At 41.2% G+C, this 18,638-nt stretch overlaps 1 protein-coding gene across 1 annotated transcript; it reads right to left on the reverse strand.

The window, feature by feature from the left end:
* Positions 1 to 468: 468 nt before the first annotated feature.
* LOC131901837 (transmembrane protein 184C-like) lies at positions 469 to 15,401 on the reverse strand. Its single transcript, XM_059252910.1, has 10 exons — positions 15,231 to 15,401; positions 12,114 to 12,244; positions 11,989 to 12,025; positions 9,951 to 10,156; positions 8,791 to 8,865; positions 7,918 to 8,011; positions 5,512 to 5,624; positions 2,783 to 2,882; positions 2,195 to 2,366; positions 469 to 1,716 (listed from the first exon to the last, which is right to left on the reverse strand). Exons 1-10 carry the CDS (start codon positions 15,360 to 15,362, stop codon positions 1,409 to 1,411), a joined length of 1,368 nt encoding a protein of 455 aa, XP_059108893.1. The 5' UTR covers positions 15,363 to 15,401; the 3' UTR covers positions 469 to 1,408.
* Positions 15,402 to 18,638: the final 3,237 nt, after the last annotated feature.

Raw genomic sequence — 18,638 nt, forward strand, 5'->3', positions numbered from 1 at the left:
TTACATTGGATCTATATGTTCCTGTTGGTAGTGTGGACATTCTGATAAGCTTTATTCTGAGTCACAGGGTATCCTTCCATTTAGCTTCATCTTCTGTTTCTTTGACCAGTGTTTTGTTTTTGTTTTTGGCCTAGACCAGACTGGCTGGGAACTCCCCAAGTCCCACCTGCCTCTGCTTCCTAAGTGCTGGGTTTAAAGGTGCACACCACTAAGTCTAGCTCAAAAATTTAAAAAAAAAATATATAGACTTCTAATCAATTTTTGTTAAAACATTAAGAATTTATGTTTAAAGAGTAAGACACAGCCAGGTTGGTGGTGGTGCATGCTTTTACTCTGATGGCACAGGCAGGCTGCTCTCTGTGAGTCAAGGCCAGCCTGGTCTACAGAGGTAGTTCCTGGACAGCCAGGGGATATACAAAGAAACCCTATCTCAAAAATAAAACAAACAAACAAAAAAGAGTAAAAGAGTAAGATACGTAAGAGTTTCAGAAAATGGTATGGCATTTATTGAAAGACATGTAGTTGAACTATAATTATGTAAACTTAAATGGCACATGATGATTAAATTAAATTAAATTTATCTTAATTTTGTATTTACATTTTCAGTCCAGATCATTACATTCATGCAGTGGCAAGAAGCAATGATTTTTTTTTTCAAATGTCCATCCTCTTGAGAAATGCAAGAGAGTTCAGCTGAAGTTGTTATTTACTGTTTGAATATATGATAACCTAACAGTTTAAGAAAGCCAAATCCTAGGAAATTTAAATGTTATTTGTGATATACAAAACACACGAATATATATATTAACATGTGTGTATTGGCATTATATGTATGTTTATTATATATAGTAGTTATATCTGTTTTTTGCCTGTCTTTGAATTTTTCCAACATTTTGAACTGTTCAGATCTTGAGCCTACACACAAAGAGGATTATGGTAGCTTTAAGAGTCCATTGATGGGTTGGGGGTTCCTTCTGCTTTTCTGGGATATCAATAATGACATCTTCACATAGCTTGGCCTCAGAAAGTGTATCCTGTGAAGGAACTGTGTCTTCCAAGTCTTGATGTTGGGCTGTATCAGAAGGTTCCTGCTCTTCTGGGACATCAATCACAATGTCTTCACATGACGTGGATGCAGCAGCTGCATTCTGTGAAGTATCGTATGTCCAAAGCCCTGATACTGGTCCTGGGGCAAGTGAGGATGGCTTTGAACCTGCAGATACTACATCTTGTGATGATCAGGAAAGCAAACTTGTGTGTTCAGAATGTTCCGAGTCTTCAGAAAAACTTTTTTTTTCTGGATAACATTTCATTGTTCTCCCTTTAAAATAATATATAAATTTATTAGTCAGGGGGCTCCTTCTGCTCTTCTGGGATATTAATCATTACATCTTCACATAGCTTGGCCTCAGAAAGTGCATCCTGTGAAGTATGAGTCTTCTAAGTCTTGATGTTGGCCTTTATCAGGAGGTTCCTGTTCTTCTGGGATATCAATGACAATGTCTTTACATGCCTTGGATGCAGCGGCTGCATTCTGTGAAGTAATCGAGTGTGCAAAGGCCTGATATTGGCCCAGGTGTGAGGATGGCTTTGAACCTACAGAAACTGCATCTTGTGATGATGAGGGAACATCATCACTGAACAGACCTGTGTGTTCGGTATGCTCCGGGTCTTCAGGAAGACATTTTTTTTTCTGATGCCCTCTCATTGTTCTCCCTTTAAGACAATATAAATTTATTAGCCAAAAGTTATTTTTACCATTCTAAAAATAGTTCTGCTCTTTGTCCTCCCCAAATTTGAAGAGCCTGTATCATGGTACTGCTTTAAGTATGTTCTTATTTCTTAAATTACTAGAGTAAATCTTATGTCTTTGGGTTGGGGTGATACCTCAATCTGCAAAGTGCTTGCCACACAAAAATGAGGACCTGAGTTCAGTCCTCAGCAGAGGTCCAAAGCTGGGCATGCTTGCAGTCCTGTGCTAGCGAGACAGAGTTGGATCCCTGGGGCTCTCTGGACAGTGATCCTAGCTCAATCTGTGAGCCTCAGGACAGTGAGAGACCCTGTTCCAAAACCCAAACTGAACAGCTCCTGAGGGGCCACACCCGAGGTTCACCTCTGACCTTTCCTGCACATGCAGACGCTCCCCCCCCCCATACACACTCACACTAACAGAAGTTAAACAGCTGTTACTTACCCAGGCGTCTTAGTTGTTGAGAAATATCATCTCTGAGATCGGATACATCCCACATGGCCAGGAAAGGGTCAAAGCAAGAGCCTTCCTCTGCCTCTTGCACGTAGGGTTTGTAGGAAAATACATGGTAATGGGCAATGGCCACGAGAAACATTTCAAGGCATATTATAAAATCCTACAACAGCCACAAAAATATTTATCATCTTTGGCTTTAAATCTAGTTTTTCAAAATGCTAACATTTTCAAAGTTATATAGGGTGTCAACTTTTAAAATATAATCCAGATTATATTCATATTTCAACATTTTTTCCACTTCAAAACATGACAAACCAAGGTTTACATCTCTTTTGCCCTCCCTCAGTCATGTATTTCTTAATCTGTTCCCCAAGGACTGAAAGGAAACATGCAGATATATGTAGACCAGGAATAAAACCATTACCAATCAGGACCTATGGGCCATTTCTCTAGGGCTCCCGCTCCTCACCATAGAGCAAGCTAACAGTCTTGCTCACTGTTTGGATATTTGGGGCAACACTGTGTCAAACAGCTTAAACAGTAAAACCTCTTGAGTTCACTGACAGCACTACTTACTTGCAGGCCCGTGGTCACAGCTTCCGCACTCTGCCATTCCCACATACCTTTTTCAGAAATAAAGCCAACCTTCACCAACAGTGCTATAAGGCCTGCTTGCCTGTATGTCAAGAAAAGGTAAATGTCAAATCTAGATCATGAAATGACCAACTGTTTATGGAATTAGGGGCTCGGGAGGGGGCTCGGTGTATAAAGCACTTGCTGCACAAGTGTGAGGACCTGAGTTAAAGTCACAGAAGCCAGGGAAGGCTGGCATGGTGGTGCACATCTGTAAACCCTGTGCTCCTGCAGTGAGCTGAGAGGTGGGTTAAGAGAACCCTGGGAAGACTGCAGGCTGGTGATCCTGATGTGTGCAGAGTAACAGTTAAGAGACCCCATCTCAAATGAAAGGCGAGGACCGATACCCAAAGCTGTCCTCATTTCCACATGCACACATGGCATGGACATGTCGCTACTCACACAATAAACACATACATATCATATACACAAAGAGATTAAAATGTGCACCTAAAAACAGTGAAGTCCCCACTGTTCTGCCTTCAGGGCATATTTCAAAACAAGTTCTGCTTATATTAAATATACTCACCCAGCATTACAAATTTATTCTACTAGTTTCATAAGATGAATTTCATTATGTATTGTCAGAACTTCATCATTTGGCTCATATATCATTTTTGCTTTGAAACTATGTACAAACAATTAGATTCTAAGTTCTAACAGCTTGTAAGTAAAGGCTGATACTCAAGTGTATTTACATGTGCATTCATGACTAGAATTTGATTGTATTATTCATTCATTCATTTAGATACAGGGTCTACCAATGGAACCCTCGTTGTCCTAGGACTTGTTATGCTGACCAACCTGTGCTTGAACTCAGAGATCTGGCAGCCTCTGCCTCCCAAATGCTGAGATTAAAGGTATGTGCCACCATGCCTGGATAATGACTAGGATAAAAAAATAATATTTATTGCTGGCTGTGTGTGTGTGCACACACATGTAACATGTTGTGTGTGTGTGTAGGTCAGAGGACAACCTGCAGGAGTCATTTCTTTCCATCTACCTCGTGGGCTCTTTGATGGAACTCCAACTGTCAGGTTGGTGATGGCAAGCATCTTTTCCTGCTGATCCATTTCACTGGCCCTATTAATTTCAGTTTTGTTTTATCTTCCTTTTTAAGGCTTACTTCTTATGATTGGTGTGGCAGGGTGCCAGAGGACAGGTTTGTGGAGTTGGTTCTCTACTTCTACCTATACAGGGGTCCTGGGGATTAAACTAAGTTCATTAGGCATGCATAGCAAGTGCCTTTCCCCAGAAAGCTAGCCTGCCAGCCCACAGCATATCTGCATTATAATACCATCGAGTCCCAGAAGTCTCTATAGCATATGATGTATGCCTTCAACTGCTAATGATTACTTCTGGCAGTGCAATTTCATGAATTCCTTCTCCTTTGCCCTACTGAATTGCTAAACTGGATCTGACTGTTTCTATAACTCTTAGCACCTATCCTGTCCTAACACCATGACTAGTTTGCTGTTTGCTTTGTGACATTGAGGACAGACAGTAGGGCAGTAGATACACCAGGCAGACACTCTGATGGATCTCCAGCCCTACCTTGTGTTTTAAAGGACACTTACTGATAAACATTTCCCTGTCATTAAATATTTTCTCCCCAATTGATATTGTTTTATTTATGACAGATTTTAGGTAATTTATTCATTTTGAGACAGGGTCTCACTATGTAGCTGACTGGCCTCAAACTTGCTATGTAGACCCTGCTAGCCTTGAACTCATAGAGAGTCACCTGCTTCTGCCTCCCCGGGGAGTGCTGGGATTAAAGGTACACACCACCACACCCAGCATCAAGATATTTAGGCTATCTCAAATTATCTTCATCTTTTAAAAGTCACAGTGGCCATCTGACTACTTCTTTGATTGTTCAGATACAAGATAACACAATGTGGCACAATAGGCTGGTCTACAACTTGCTTTATAGAGCAGGCTGTCCTCAAACTCACAATGTGAGATTCTCTTGCCGCCCTGAATACTGGGATTACAGGTATGTACCACCACACATGACTAAGATTATTTGTTTTTTTATCTTTTTAAAACTATTTAATATTTATTTTAATATGCATGCGTTTTGCCTGCATGTATGTATATGATGCATGTGCAGTATCTGCAGATACTAGAAGAGGGCATTAGAACCACCTGGATCTGAAGTTACAGAAGGTTGTGAGCCACTAATCTTGTTAGTGTTGGGTCCTGAGCAAGAGCAGCAAAGCGCTCTTGTCTGCTGAGCCATCTCACCATCCCTGTTTTTGTAAATCTTACAATACCTGAAGGGATGGCTTTTTAAAAAGATGTCCTTGTGTGTGTCTGACTGCAGGTATGTGCATATGCTCACAGAGGCCAGAAGAGGACTTCAGACCCCTTGGAGCTAGAGTTACACGAGGTTGTGAGCCGCCAGACATGGGTGCTGGGGACCAAACTGCAGTCCTCTGGATATGCAGCACACTCTCTTAACTGCTGAGCCTCTCTCCAGCCCCAAAGACATCTTCCTAGTTCAGGTTGGCCTTGAATGGTAGTCCTGCCTCAGTCTTCCAAGAGCTGGATTACAGACAGGCACCACTGAGCCTGGCATTGTATTCACATTATTTAAAAAACTTCCTTAACCAACAGTTTTATTGGCATTTATAAAATGAGAATATTTAAGAGCAAGCAGTACTTACCAAAACAAGACAAAGGCTACCAGTTTGACACAAAGAAATTTGCCAACGGGTTTTATAGGGCTAAGCTCTTCCTTCAGCATGTTGTAAAGCAGCAGGAGGCAGCATATGGCAATCTAGAAACAAAAGCAACATTCAACATTCTGCATACATGCATTTTGCCTGCATGTATGTATATGATACATGTGCAATATCTGCAGATACTAAAAGAGGCCATTAGAACCACTTGGATCTGAAATTACAGAAGGTTGTGAGGAAGACAGTGACAGAACCTTTCCTTAAGGCCGAAATCAGAGTCTACTGACGTTTTAGTGCTTTTTTTTTTTGGTTTTTCGAGACAGGCTTTGTCTGTGTAGCTTTGCGCCTTTCCTGGAACTCACTTGGTAGCCCAGGCTGGCCTCGAACTCACAAAGATCTGCCTGGCTCTGCCTCCTGAGTGCTGGGATTAAAGGCGTGCGCCACCACCGCCCGGCTAGTGCTTTTAATATGTTGCTGAAGATGCATATATGTGAGATTTCTCAAGAGAGGTATGTAACATTTTTCCTGAATATGTTTCTAAGTGTTCACATACTGGAACTCAAAGCAATAAACAAATGATATGAATGGAAGGTTTCCTTCAGTCAAAAAAAAGGCAACACAAATTACCACCACTTTTATAAAAACTTGATTATTATTATTAGCTAGTCTCTCGTGTAACATTTACACAACACACACAGTTTATAAGGCAACACGTTAAATAAGTACAGTTTCAGCAAAACTGTGATCATGAAATCTACATCACACAAACCAGTTTCCTTGAGAGCAGTGTATAAGTCCAGCTGGCCTTACTTCTTAAAATAAGTGCCCACATCTTTAGAGTCAGTTATAATAACCAACCAGCATTTCAACAGCAAGAAGCATTTCTGGAAGCTTACTTTCCCCAATAAAACCAGGAGATACTTTATGCTCTTTTAAAATACTTCAGGATATGAGAGCAGTACAGCAAGAACCAAGCTCAGACCCTTGCACTGGAGCAGGACCACCCAGGGTGCATGTCACACACTCCCGGGACCTGGGTTCTAGCTGTAGTACCATTAAAAACAGACTCTTAACACTGAGCCGTTTCTCTGTACATAGGAACTGTGACCCTCATGCTGGGATCTGACCCAGGGCTGTGTATAGGCAAACACTCCAGGCACATTCCACAGTCATAACCCAATTTTCTAACATCTGTCATGACCTAAAATGAAATTTTGTTCCTCAATATCTTTTTCAACTGAAAGTAGCTAACTTTTGTGTATGTTTCATAAGTTTTACTTTTAGTATCTGTCTAAATGCCAATGGGAAGACCAAACTATGTCCACCGGGTTTAGAGTGTTTCCAGTCCTTTCTTATAATGGGCATTACATCCCAGAAAGCAAGAACACTTCTACCATTTCTTTAGAGTACATTCCCAGAAAAAAGACTGCTGGTCATGGAGATGAGCATGAGAGAAAGCTCTGGAGATACACACCATTTATTTCCGTTATAAACTTCCTTCCTTCCTTCCTTCCTTCCTTTCTTTTTTTTTTTTTTTTTTTTTTTGGTGTTTTGAGAAAGGGTTTCTCTGTGTAGCCCTGGCTGTCCTGAAACTCACTTTGTAGATCAGGCTGGCCTCAAACTCAGAGATCTGCCTGCCTCTGCCTCCCAAATTCTGGGATTAAAGGCATGCAATGCCATGCTCGGTTCCATCATAAACTTCTAATAATTTATGTATTAGAAGTGTTTGTTACTGTACTGTAAAAAGCACTATCCAAAGACTTTAGATGAAATACACTTCAGCTTAAGAGAGCCTTTCAGTTCCTAGAACAGCACTCATTTTTTTTTGAAAAAAAAGGTCATTTTTAATTTTCCTTTAATTTTAAATATAGATCAGAGATTTAAATTTTTGCTGTTTTGTTTGCTTATTTATTTGGTTTTTTGAGACAGGGTTTCTCTGTGTAGCCATGGCTATCCTGGAACTCAATCTGTATGTAGACCAGTTGGCCTCGAACTAAGAGATCTGCCAGCCTCTGCCTCCCAATTAAGGTGTGAGACAGCACCACCTGGTGAACTCTTCCATTTTTATTTAAACTCTCTCCTCTCATGCCAATTAGACTTTTCCCTCTTAATGAATAGGTCTATTGCATTATGTTTTGTTTATTTAGAAGGCACATCATGCTTATCCCCACAAGGCTGTGGGGTCACAAGAGCAAACAGCTCTGCATGTAAGTCACCAAATCATTCATGAACATATTACTGTACTTCTATATTGTATAAAGGTATACATTAAAGCTGTTTCAAGTTCCATGTACAAAGTAAAAGGTAATTTTTCCTCAAGAAATAGTGCCTGATAATATTTAGCAATAGAAACAAATTTAGTACAATTAAGAAGAATGATGATTTACTTACCACTTCTGACAAATTATTTATTATAACCAAGTAAGTCCTCGCATTGGAGAAACCAAATTTCCCTTCATTGTAGACACCAACCATTTCACATATCCTTAAAAATGGCAAAAATAAACTTTATGACTGACCAAGTAAACCTTATCTTAATATGTACACTTTAGAGACTTATTTTATGCATGTGAATGTTTTACCTGCATGTATACCTGTGCACAATGTGCATGCAATGCCCTTGGTGACCAGAAAAGGGCACTGGATACTCTGGAACTAGATTTCACTAAACCTCTGCAAGAGTACCAAGTGCTGTTAACACTGAATGCTCCACTGAGTGTTCTCCAGCCCTGAACACGTTCTTAAGGTGTAGTGGTAGCAACACTTAAAATTTAGAGTCTGTTTACTTTAGTAAAGTCTGTTTACTTCAGTAAGTCTGTTTACTTTAGTAAGTCTGTTTACTTCAGTAAGTCTGTTTACTTTAGTAAGCCTAATCTTGGTTTTTCTGATGTGTTGTACAGTCTGCTCTCAAAGAATGTGAAAATCGTGGCAATCCTTTGCATTGTTCATTGTAATGGAATCCAGCTTTTATATACGTATTTACACTATTAATCAACGTTGTTTTTCTATTTGTTTTTTCCATTTAAGAATAGAGATTAGTTTTTAAGATAGGGCCTAGTCTGGCATTAAACTCTCAATTCTTCTGCCTCTACCTTCAAGTGCTAGGATTATTTGCCATGAATCACTACACTTGGTTTCTGTCTTGTTGAGAATTAAACCCAGGGCTTTGTGCATACAAGGCAAACACTCTTATCAACTGAGCTATATTCCCAGTCATGTATCATGAAGATAAAAGAAAAAAAGCTAAGGGAAGGCCATACTTACAATGCTATAAGAGTGGTAATTGGTCTGATCACAGTGTACTGCAGGACTCCCAGTTTGCATCGAAAGAGCAGCACTCTGCAGAAGAAAGAGAACATAACATCTCAACTATTCAGTGGCATCAGAACATGGCAAAGCCTCTAAATTAAAATCACGCTGAGAGCTGACACTAATTATATTGAATCCTGCCAATTTCGTCCTCCTAAATGATAGTAGGGTAAGAATGTGGTGGCAACATGGAATCTGAAGACCATTTTGAAAATATTTAATAACTTTATCTCCTAAAGCCTCCCTTCAGCTCCACTATAGTGCAACCCAGAACAGAAGGAACAGAAGAAGGTGCTGGGACCTTGGTCTTTTCCTGTTTCCCACTCTTGCCATGATACACTGCAAACCAACAGGACCAAATGACCTGAGTCTGTGAGTCAAATAAAACTGATTGTCTCAGGAACTTTGCTGACAGAATTGATAGTGATGGCTCTAACTAACACAGGAGAAAAACGGAGGTACAAATGAACTGTGAGCTTGTGCACATGCATGTGTATAAAGCATTGACATTTAGGATGCAGCTTCCTGGTGAATGTGTTTACAGAAAGATTTCCTGGGACAAGGCAAACCACCCTGAGGGTGGGTGGCCATCCTCAGGCTGGGGCCCTGGACTGAACACGAGGCAGTGAGCGGAGTTCCGGCTTTCCTCTCTGCTTCCTGACAGCAGATGCAGTATGACGTCATGCACCTGCCACGTGCCTTTCCCGCCATAAGGGACTGCACCCTCAACTGTGTTCCGAAGTTGCTTTTGTCAGTGACTTTGTCTCAGCAGGGAGACAAGTACAAGACAATTAGCTGCGTGATCACGTGCATGATCATTTAGGCTCCAATTCCCAACTGTAAAAATGATGCTGATTAAACATTTTCTAAGGTTTTCTCCCTCATTACATTGATGAACTTTTCTATTGGGGTAAGCAATGTAAAAATAAAAACAAAAAAACAAAAAACAAAAAAAACCTCTCAACATGTACATTGTAAAAATGTATTTTATTATCTTTCAAACTGTATTACGTGCTACATAGTGTAAGGGCTCTGCCTACTGTCCCCACCCCTTGCAGAGAGCTGACTGATATTTAAGACCCACACAGAGGCCCATCAAAACCAAACACACTTACTCTCCCATCGCCAATGGTGGACACCAGCAGAGTGGAAAGAGATGCTGTTGCTGATCCTTTGCTTCCAGGTATAACATTATATTCGGGATCCGAATTGTTAAATTATTGGTAAGGAAGATCATAAAGTTATAAATGGTGTAAGCTTCATAGCAGTCTCTACAGGTATCGGCATATATTCCAACTTTGGGGAATTTTAAGGCCAACCACTGTGGAAAAGCACAGATGTTAAAGAGAAATGCTACTGATTCAGAAAATGCAACTGAAGGCATTTTTTTCTTTTTTCTTTTTCTTTTTTTTCCCAGATAGGGTCTATGTAACCTGGGTGTTCTGGAACTCACTATGTAGACCAGGCTGGCCTCCAACTTAAGAGTTCCACCTGAGTGATGGGATTAAAGGGATGCAACACCACATCTGGCTAAAGCCATTTTCTTTAGTTATGTCTACTGTGGAAAGTGTTTTTTCCTTTTATTTTCTTTCTTGGGGTGGGGTGGGGTACAAATAAAAGACTTAGTAACTAAAAAGCATCATAGTGAGCAATCAGCATCCTTATGAGAGTCTGCATCTATGGGTTCAGCCAACCCTGGAGCAGAAATATTTGTAACAGCCCCTGACCCCAGGTCTGCACTCTGGCCTCGAACTCATGGAGGTCCTCTTACCTGCCTATGGCACTGATATTCTATCAGGTGTCATAAGCCATCTAGAGCTGACCATAAGGACAGGGGACACACTATGCTGATGCTAACCATTTTATATAAGGGAACTGAGCATCAGCACATTTTGATGCCTGGGGTGGGAAAGTATTCTCTTGTGGCTACGTATGGATGAGGGTAATTACAATATTTCATTCTTTAAAAGATTAAGAGCCACTAATCTTAAATTTAAGCAAGCGAGCAAGGAAAACAGCTACATATTAAAAATATTTGAAATATCTGCATTTTTTCATTATAATATCTTCCTTACCAACACTAAAATAAGTGAACTTGGCCAGTTGCAGTGGTGCATGGCTTTAATCCCAGCACTTGGGAGACAGAGGCAGGGGGCTCTCTGTGAGTTCGGGCCCAACCTGCTCTACATAGTGAGTTCCAGGACAGCCAGAACTACATAGTGAGACCCTGTCTCAAAAACATAAAAACAAATAATAAGTAAAAACATAAAGAAGGAAAAATCTGGGTTGCGGTAGTGCATACCTTTGAGCCTAGCACTCAGGTGGCAGAGGCAGGAGGATCTCTGAGTTTGAGTCCAGCCTGGTCTCCAGGGTTAGTTCCAGGACAGCCAGGGCTACACAGAGAAACCCTGTCTCAAAAAAAAAAAAAAAAAAAACAAACCTAAAACAAAAACAAAAACACAAAAAAAACATGAAAAATTTCACTATCAATCTCTTTTTAAAAGTCAATATTTTGTGTTTATTACTTTATTAAGCATTTTTTTTGGTTTTTTGAGACAGGCTTTCTCTGTGTAGTTTTGGTGCCTGTCCTGGATCTTGCTCTGTAGACCAGGCTGGCCTCGAACTCACAGAGATCTGCCTGGCTCTGCCTCCCGAGTGCTGGGATTAAAGGCATGTGCCACCGCTGCCTGGCTATTAAGCATTCTTTAGTAAGCATAGTTAAGTGTCAGAAGAGAAGCAAGGCGGTAGTGGCGCTTGCCTTTGATCCCAGCCCTCACTGGGGAGACAGAGGCACGTGGGTCTCTGAGTATGAGGCCAGCCTGGTCTACAGTATGAGTTCCAGGACAGCCAGGGCTACATGGAAAAATCCTGTTTCAAAAAACCAGAAAAAAAGGTGTCATAAAAGACTTTTTAAAAAGATTTATTTACTTTATTATTTTATGTGCATGAGTATTTTGCCTACATGTATGCATATGTGCCTAGTGCCTACAGAGATCAGAAATTGGGTTCCCTGGGACTGGAATTATAGTTGTGAGCTGCCATGTGGGTGCTGGGAATTGAACCTGGGTCCTCTAGAAGAGCAAAGTACTCTTTACCAATGAGCCATCTCTCCAGACCAAGAATTCTTAATGCAATACAATGAAAGATACTTACACTACCTAAACTGTATACTGGAACCATCCAAAGAATCCTACAGAAAGTAAAACATAAAAAACACTTAATATGTTTATGATTTAAGTCAGTCAATAGTAGTAATAGCAAATACATTAAGATTTGACCTCATAATAGGTTTTTGAAGTTTGGGTTGTGTGAAATGCACCAAGTGTTGCAGAATCCCCCAGAAGGACACTTGTACCGTCACCAGCATGAAGATACCAGCAATAAACCACGCTTTAGTGTGTACTCCAACCTTGAAAAACAAAAGAACACATTGGTTTAGATTCTGATATTAAAACTATAAAGATCAATATTTTTGTCTTAAATTTTCATTAGATTACTAATACTGCTTTGTATTTCCCAAATAATTAGTAGCAATTAAAAAAAGATTTACTTTTTAGTAAATTCTATGTATGTGTCTGTGTGAATATGCGCATGTGTGAGTGTGGGTACCTGCTGAGGTCAGAAGAGGGTGTTACAGAGTGTGGTAGCACACACCTTTAGTCCCAGTAACTTGGGAGGCAGAAGGTCTCTGTGAGCTCCAGGACAGCCTGACAAAAGAACCCTCCTCCTCCTCTTCCTCAAAAAAAAAAAAAAAAAAAAAAAAGAACATTTACATGATATTTTGCCCATTCCTAGTGTGTTATTTGCTTTCTGTATCTGATTCTTGTTTGCTGTTTATGAGCTATCTTGAGGAAATGCTCCAGTTAAGCCTCTAACCTTGAACACAAAAACAAAACCTTCCTTTAAACTTCTCAGTCCCCTCCACCTATTGTGCTATCATTTCTCAGGCTCCTTCGGAGTCAAAATCTTCAAAACTCATATATTCTCCGGATTCTAAGTTTCCACCACACATTCGTACTTCAACAATTCTGTTCTGGGTTTGGTCCTTCCAGCTTCAGTGATCACTAAGCTCCCACTGACCTTTCTACTTGTGAAGAGTGACAGGCAGGTTGGCAAGAGTGGACAGTATTCAGAATGTCCCCTTGAAACCCTCCTCCTGGGCATTCACTTCATTGGTTCCTTGTGAATTCCTGGGAAATGTCGGTGCCAGGTCTTTGCTGTTCCTTCTCTGTGTCCTTGATCTCAAGCATTCTTTAACTGCAGACACTGTCTAAAGTCTGACCATTAGTACCTAGGTGTGTTCCCCTTTCAGAGGTCGGAACTTAACCCCTAATGCAAACAGCCATATTTGGAGATAAAGCTGATGGGGACTTAGATGAAATGAGGTCATAGTCTCATAGGGCTGGCGATCTCAAAATGAGATCGTTCAACCACCTGAGGATTCAGCAAGAGTATGGCCATCTGCAACCTGAGAGTACCCTCCCTAGACAGCAACCTTCTGGCCCCCATGATATCTGACTCCAAAATCATTTTCAAGACTGTGACAAAACAAATTCCTCTTGAAGGCACTCAGTTCGTGGTATACACATGTGCTTCTGTGTGTGTGAGTGCAGGTGTGCATGTGTGGAGGTCAGAGGTCAGCTCTGGGAAGTCAGCTCTCCTTCCAGCTTAGGAACCAGGGTCTCTTGTTTCTGCTGCTGTGCTGCACAGTGGAGGCTAGCTGGCTGGCAAGCTTCCAGGCAATTCTGTGTCCACCTCTCATCTTGCCATAGATGCCATTCAGGTGGGTTACAGAGAGGGAACTCAGGTGGTCGGGTTTCCTGGTTATTGCTCCACCTGCTGAGCCGTCTTCCACAGCCCAGTTTACGGCCTTTATTATGGCAGAGAGTAGATTAAACAAGACGTGTACCTGCAGTTGAAACTGTTCTGAGGTCCAGACTTGCATATCCAAGTGCATTATTTGACAGGCTCACCCGCACGTCCTCCATTAAACATCCCTGTCAGAACTTGAGGGACTCAACTTGGGGTGTTAGCAGTTTACACCGCAGATTAGAATTGGTCTTAAAGGTTCATGGCACTTTCAAACTACGCTTGAAGCTCACAGCTAAGAGAATACTAAGTGAATTAAGTACTCCAAGGAACACTAAGTGAGGAAATTATATTTATATTATGATTGCTATACCTAAATTTAGGTGGACATATTTTAAATAACAAAAAACTGAACAAATGAGAAATACTTAATGTCATATCATAAGAGTCTTAAATAACTATATGAACTATAATAAGAAAAGCCAACAAAAGTTTAGTGAACAAAATAACCCTACAGACATGTTTGGACACATTATTTAACTAAAATATTTTCCACACTCAAAAGCGGGGGTGGGGGGGTGGGGGGGGTGTCATATGCATGGTATGTCATAACTCTTCTAAAATAATAAAGTACTTTCTGGTTATTATTAATAATTCTAAGTTCATTTTATACATATATTACGGATATGTTAGGTATTCAGCTTGTAATACTTTAGTAATGTCACAACATGATGTCATGTTGTGACATCAACAAGTAACAAAAGGCTGCCGGAGAGATGAGTCAGGTAAGGGGCTTGCCTCCAACACTGCACTGATCTCTTGAGCTCAGTCCTCACTCAGCACTCATGATGGAAGGAAAGAACAACTCCCCCAACTGGTCCGTCCTCTGACCTCCACAAGTGGGCCATCCCACGAATACACCAACAACAAATACATAAAAAAAAAAAAAAGAAACAAATACACGAGGAACTTTTGTAAAACTTTTGCTTTGACTGAGGAGTAACTTCAAGTGGCCAGCATAACTCAGTTGGTAGAATGCTTGCTTGCCTCAAATGAAGAAAGCCCTGGGTTCCATCCCCAGCTTTGAATAAACAGAAGCACTGAGAATGTGGACGTTGGAGGACCATCCTAGGCTACAAAGCAAGTCCCAAAACAGCCGGTCTACATGAGGCTTTATCTCATTAAAGAAACAAATAAAAGATGGAACTTCAAACGTAAAAACAATTAGCAAAGTCCAACTAACGGGAATTCTTTCGTTTCAGGAAGCAGGCTAAAAGCTTATAAAATCCAGAACGTAGCTTTCAAGGTAGTTTATCTGATCTGGTCAAGCCCTATATCTGCACAGCAGATATGATTTCAAGAGTAGTTTTCTGGGAACTGATGGGTACTGGCGAAGCATTCTAAGCAGCAACATTAACTATTTTTCTCCACCCGGTCCCACCTCCACTTGTAGCGGCAAAGTGAGATCAGACGGGTCTGTTTAATGTTCAGAGATGAAATGTTTTTCTGACCCCCAAGCATTAAAGGCTGACAAAGGGATTCTGTCAAACAGACTAAGAAAGGGTAGAGGTGCTGGACTCTCTTACCTTCTCCTGTTGGTGAAACTTCGAAACACCAAAGGTAACAAAGATCAGCATGCTTACAACATAAATGAGTATGACCAGGGGTCGGATCCATCGCCTCCAGTTTTTCCTATTGCACACACAGGCCATTTTCATCAGTGAAAAAGCACTGAACAGCCAAAAAAAATGAACCAAATCAAGATTTTGGCACTTTCACTTCTTTAGCTGTTTTCTGTGATGTCAGACCTCAGACCTTTATGATTGGGCAGCTACGGAGGAGGGCGTGACTGTAACCAAGGTTACCGAAGGGCGTGGTGGGAGGGATGCCGGGGAGGGTAGTGGAGGACTGTTGGCTTCCCTAACTTGGCTGGTCTTAGTGGATCCTGAGGAGGATTCCGGAAGCTGTAGGGACTGGGGACGTTTCAGAAACACGTGCTGTATTACCCAGACTTTGTTCCATCTAAAGGAAAGCCTTAGTGTGGGACAGAGCGGAACTTGAGACAGGCTTGTTTTCTGAGAAGGCTCCCTGGTTGTCTTTAGGGATGGAATTAGAAACTGGCTGGAAAAACACAGAATAGGAAACCTTTGCTTAGATTTCAGTCAGTTGCTAAAGTTTAGAGCCCTAAGGAGGTATTTCTCTGCATAATTTCTGAACCAAGTAGAAGAATCATTCTAAAAAATAGCTTATTTGGAAGTAACTGCCAATATGAAATGTTCACATTTGAAATGTGTGTTAAAAAGTCCTACTCATTTAGAATTCAAAAAGTTGGAATTCTGACACCACATTCTGTGCACTCAAAGCTTTCAGTTGTATAGGTTTGCAGAGCAAATAAATGGCAAACGGGATCATACGGTCTCTCTAAATCAAGGGAGCAAGCAAACATCTGTGTCTCAATTAGACACGTGAATATATATGGCCTATATCGTCATCAACACTATCCTACATTCTTTACCTACAAGTGTTAGTTTTATGTGGTGCTGTATTATTCATTAAGCAGCACTGTTTACTGTGAGAGAAAAGCCAGGAGGTATGACAAAACCCACTGCTGTGGGATGGTCTGTTTGTCAAGTGTGTTGCTAATTAGTCAATAAATAAAACACTGATTGGCCATTGGCTAGGCAGGAAGTGTAGGTGGGACAAGGAGGAGAATAAAGCTGGGAAGTGGAAGGCTGAGTCAGAGAGACACTGCCAGCCACCACGATGACAAACAGCATGTGAAGATGCCGGTAAGCCACGAGCCATGTGGCAAGGTATAGATTAATGGAAATGGATTAATTTAAGCTGTAAGAACAGTTAGCAAGAAGCCTGCCACGGTCATACAGTTTGTAACCAATATAAGTCTCTGTGTTTACTTGGTCGGGTCTGAGTGGCTGTGGGACTGGCAGGTGAGAGAGATTTGTCCTGACTGTGGGCAAGCAGGAAAACTCTAGCTACAACCCACTGTAGGAGTTTATTAGGAGAAGGAACAGAGGGGAATGTGCTTTAGGCCTATGGAAGGTTATGCATGGAGAGAGAGGAAGAAGGAGAAGAAGAGGGGAGGAGTCTGTGACCTGCTTTTTATGGATGCCCCCGTACATGAACATTTGGCCTTAGGAGCTCTGCCATGCGTGCACATAGACTGTGTGATCACACTGTGTAAATTACACCACCATGCAGCTCAGGGATTATATAGGACATAAGGGATGACTAAGCCTCTTGCTTGGTTACTGAACACGTGTGGTCATGTAGCAACAATATGAGTTGATCTGCACAAAAGTACCGAGAGACAGGCAGTTTTCTGTTTCACAGATGAGAAGTTTCAAGTGATTGATTTGCCCAAACATTAGCTGTTTTCTCTGACCTTGGAGTCTGCTTGATGTTTAAATATTTGGTTTGTCATCATCTGCAACCAGGGAAATTCTGCCTTTTGGCCACGTGGGCAAAATGCTGTGGCCCCAAGTCTCCCAGAGATACAGATGGAATAGTGTATTCTTGTCACACTGTGACCCAGAGCCTGGAGACTGACTTCCACAGTCTTTTTCCCTATTCCTCCATGATCTCTATTTTGCAACTTTTCCTTAAAGGGGCACTACAAATTTTGTGTGGTCGAAACTAAAACACCTGGTTAGGGGGAATTCCTAATCTTTAGTGAATACCTTGTGTATTGTTAAAGTTCAGAAAATAAGAGAAACTCTTGCTCTGTAACCAAATGTCATTACTATTTACTTCTTGGAAATGACAGTCTAGCAGGGGCTGTTTCTGTATGTTCAGCCACACACACTCATTGCTGCCTGCAGTCATCTTCCCCGTTCTTTCTCATGGAAGACCATTTTTAACATAATTTCTGAAAGCTGTCTCAAATGCTCTAGCACCATCCTTCATGTTTTGTTACCGCCATTAAATGTTTGTCTGTTTTTCTTAGACTGTGAGTTTCTCAGAAAAAGCTAAAATTCTTGAATTATTAAGAGCCATTATTAAAAACCAAGGCAATGAAGAGACAAAGGTGTCAGATGCAGACGTGACTCTGCATGTGTTTTTGAGCTGGAATTCATTTTTGATGAAACATCTAGACAGCAACAGAGAAATCAGAAATAGTGAGTTTTTCATTTAAATATGTTCACTCATAAAGGCTCTGCTTTATTTTGAAGATGTCCTTCCTTCCTTCTTCCTTCCTTCTTTCCCTCGCCCTTCCTTCCTTCCCTCCCTCCCTCCCTCTCTCCCTCTTTCCTCCCTCCCTCCCTCCCTTCCTTCTTCTCTTCCTTCCTTCCTTTTCTTTATTTTTCCCTTTCATTCCTGACAGTCTCTCTGTGTAGTCCAGACTGTCCTGGAACTCACAGACACCCACCTGTTTCTGCTTCCTCAGGGCTAGGATTAAAAGTGTGTGCCACCATGCCCCACAGTTGATAGTCACTGATTTTAAAGCAAGATCTGCTGACTTTACAGGGCTCTGTGATGAATTCAGAGAGAGAGAACAAGGGCCTGTAAAGCCAGGGCTGAAAATAAAGGCCTCAGCTGTGTCACTCGGTACATAGAGGCTGGAGGCCCTGGCCCCTTGCTTTTGTTCTACTCTGGTTTCTCGTGAAATCTTCTAATTCTCGCCTGAGTAGCTGCATCTTTGCCCTTGCCTAGCATGTTTCTAATGTAGAAGTTCTGATCCCCCCATATCCTCAGCAAAGAAATATTATATATATATAATATTACATTAATATAATATAATATTATACTAGAGAGAGAGAAATAGAGACACACACACACACACACACACACACACACACACACAGAGAGAGAGAGAGAGAGAGAGAGAGAGAGAGAGAGAGAGAGAGAGAGAGAGAGTCTGTATATAGCCCTGGCTGTCCTAGAGTTTGCTCTGTAGACCAGGCTGGCCTTGAACTCAGAGATCTGCCTGCCTCTGCCATCCAAGTGCTGGGATTAGAGGTGTGTAATTGCACCCA

The sequence above is a fragment of the Peromyscus eremicus genome, unplaced genomic scaffold (genome assembly GCF_949786415.1).
Source record: "Peromyscus eremicus unplaced genomic scaffold, PerEre_H2_v1 PerEre#2#unplaced_489, whole genome shotgun sequence".
NCBI lineage: Eukaryota > Metazoa > Chordata > Mammalia > Rodentia > Cricetidae > Peromyscus > Peromyscus eremicus.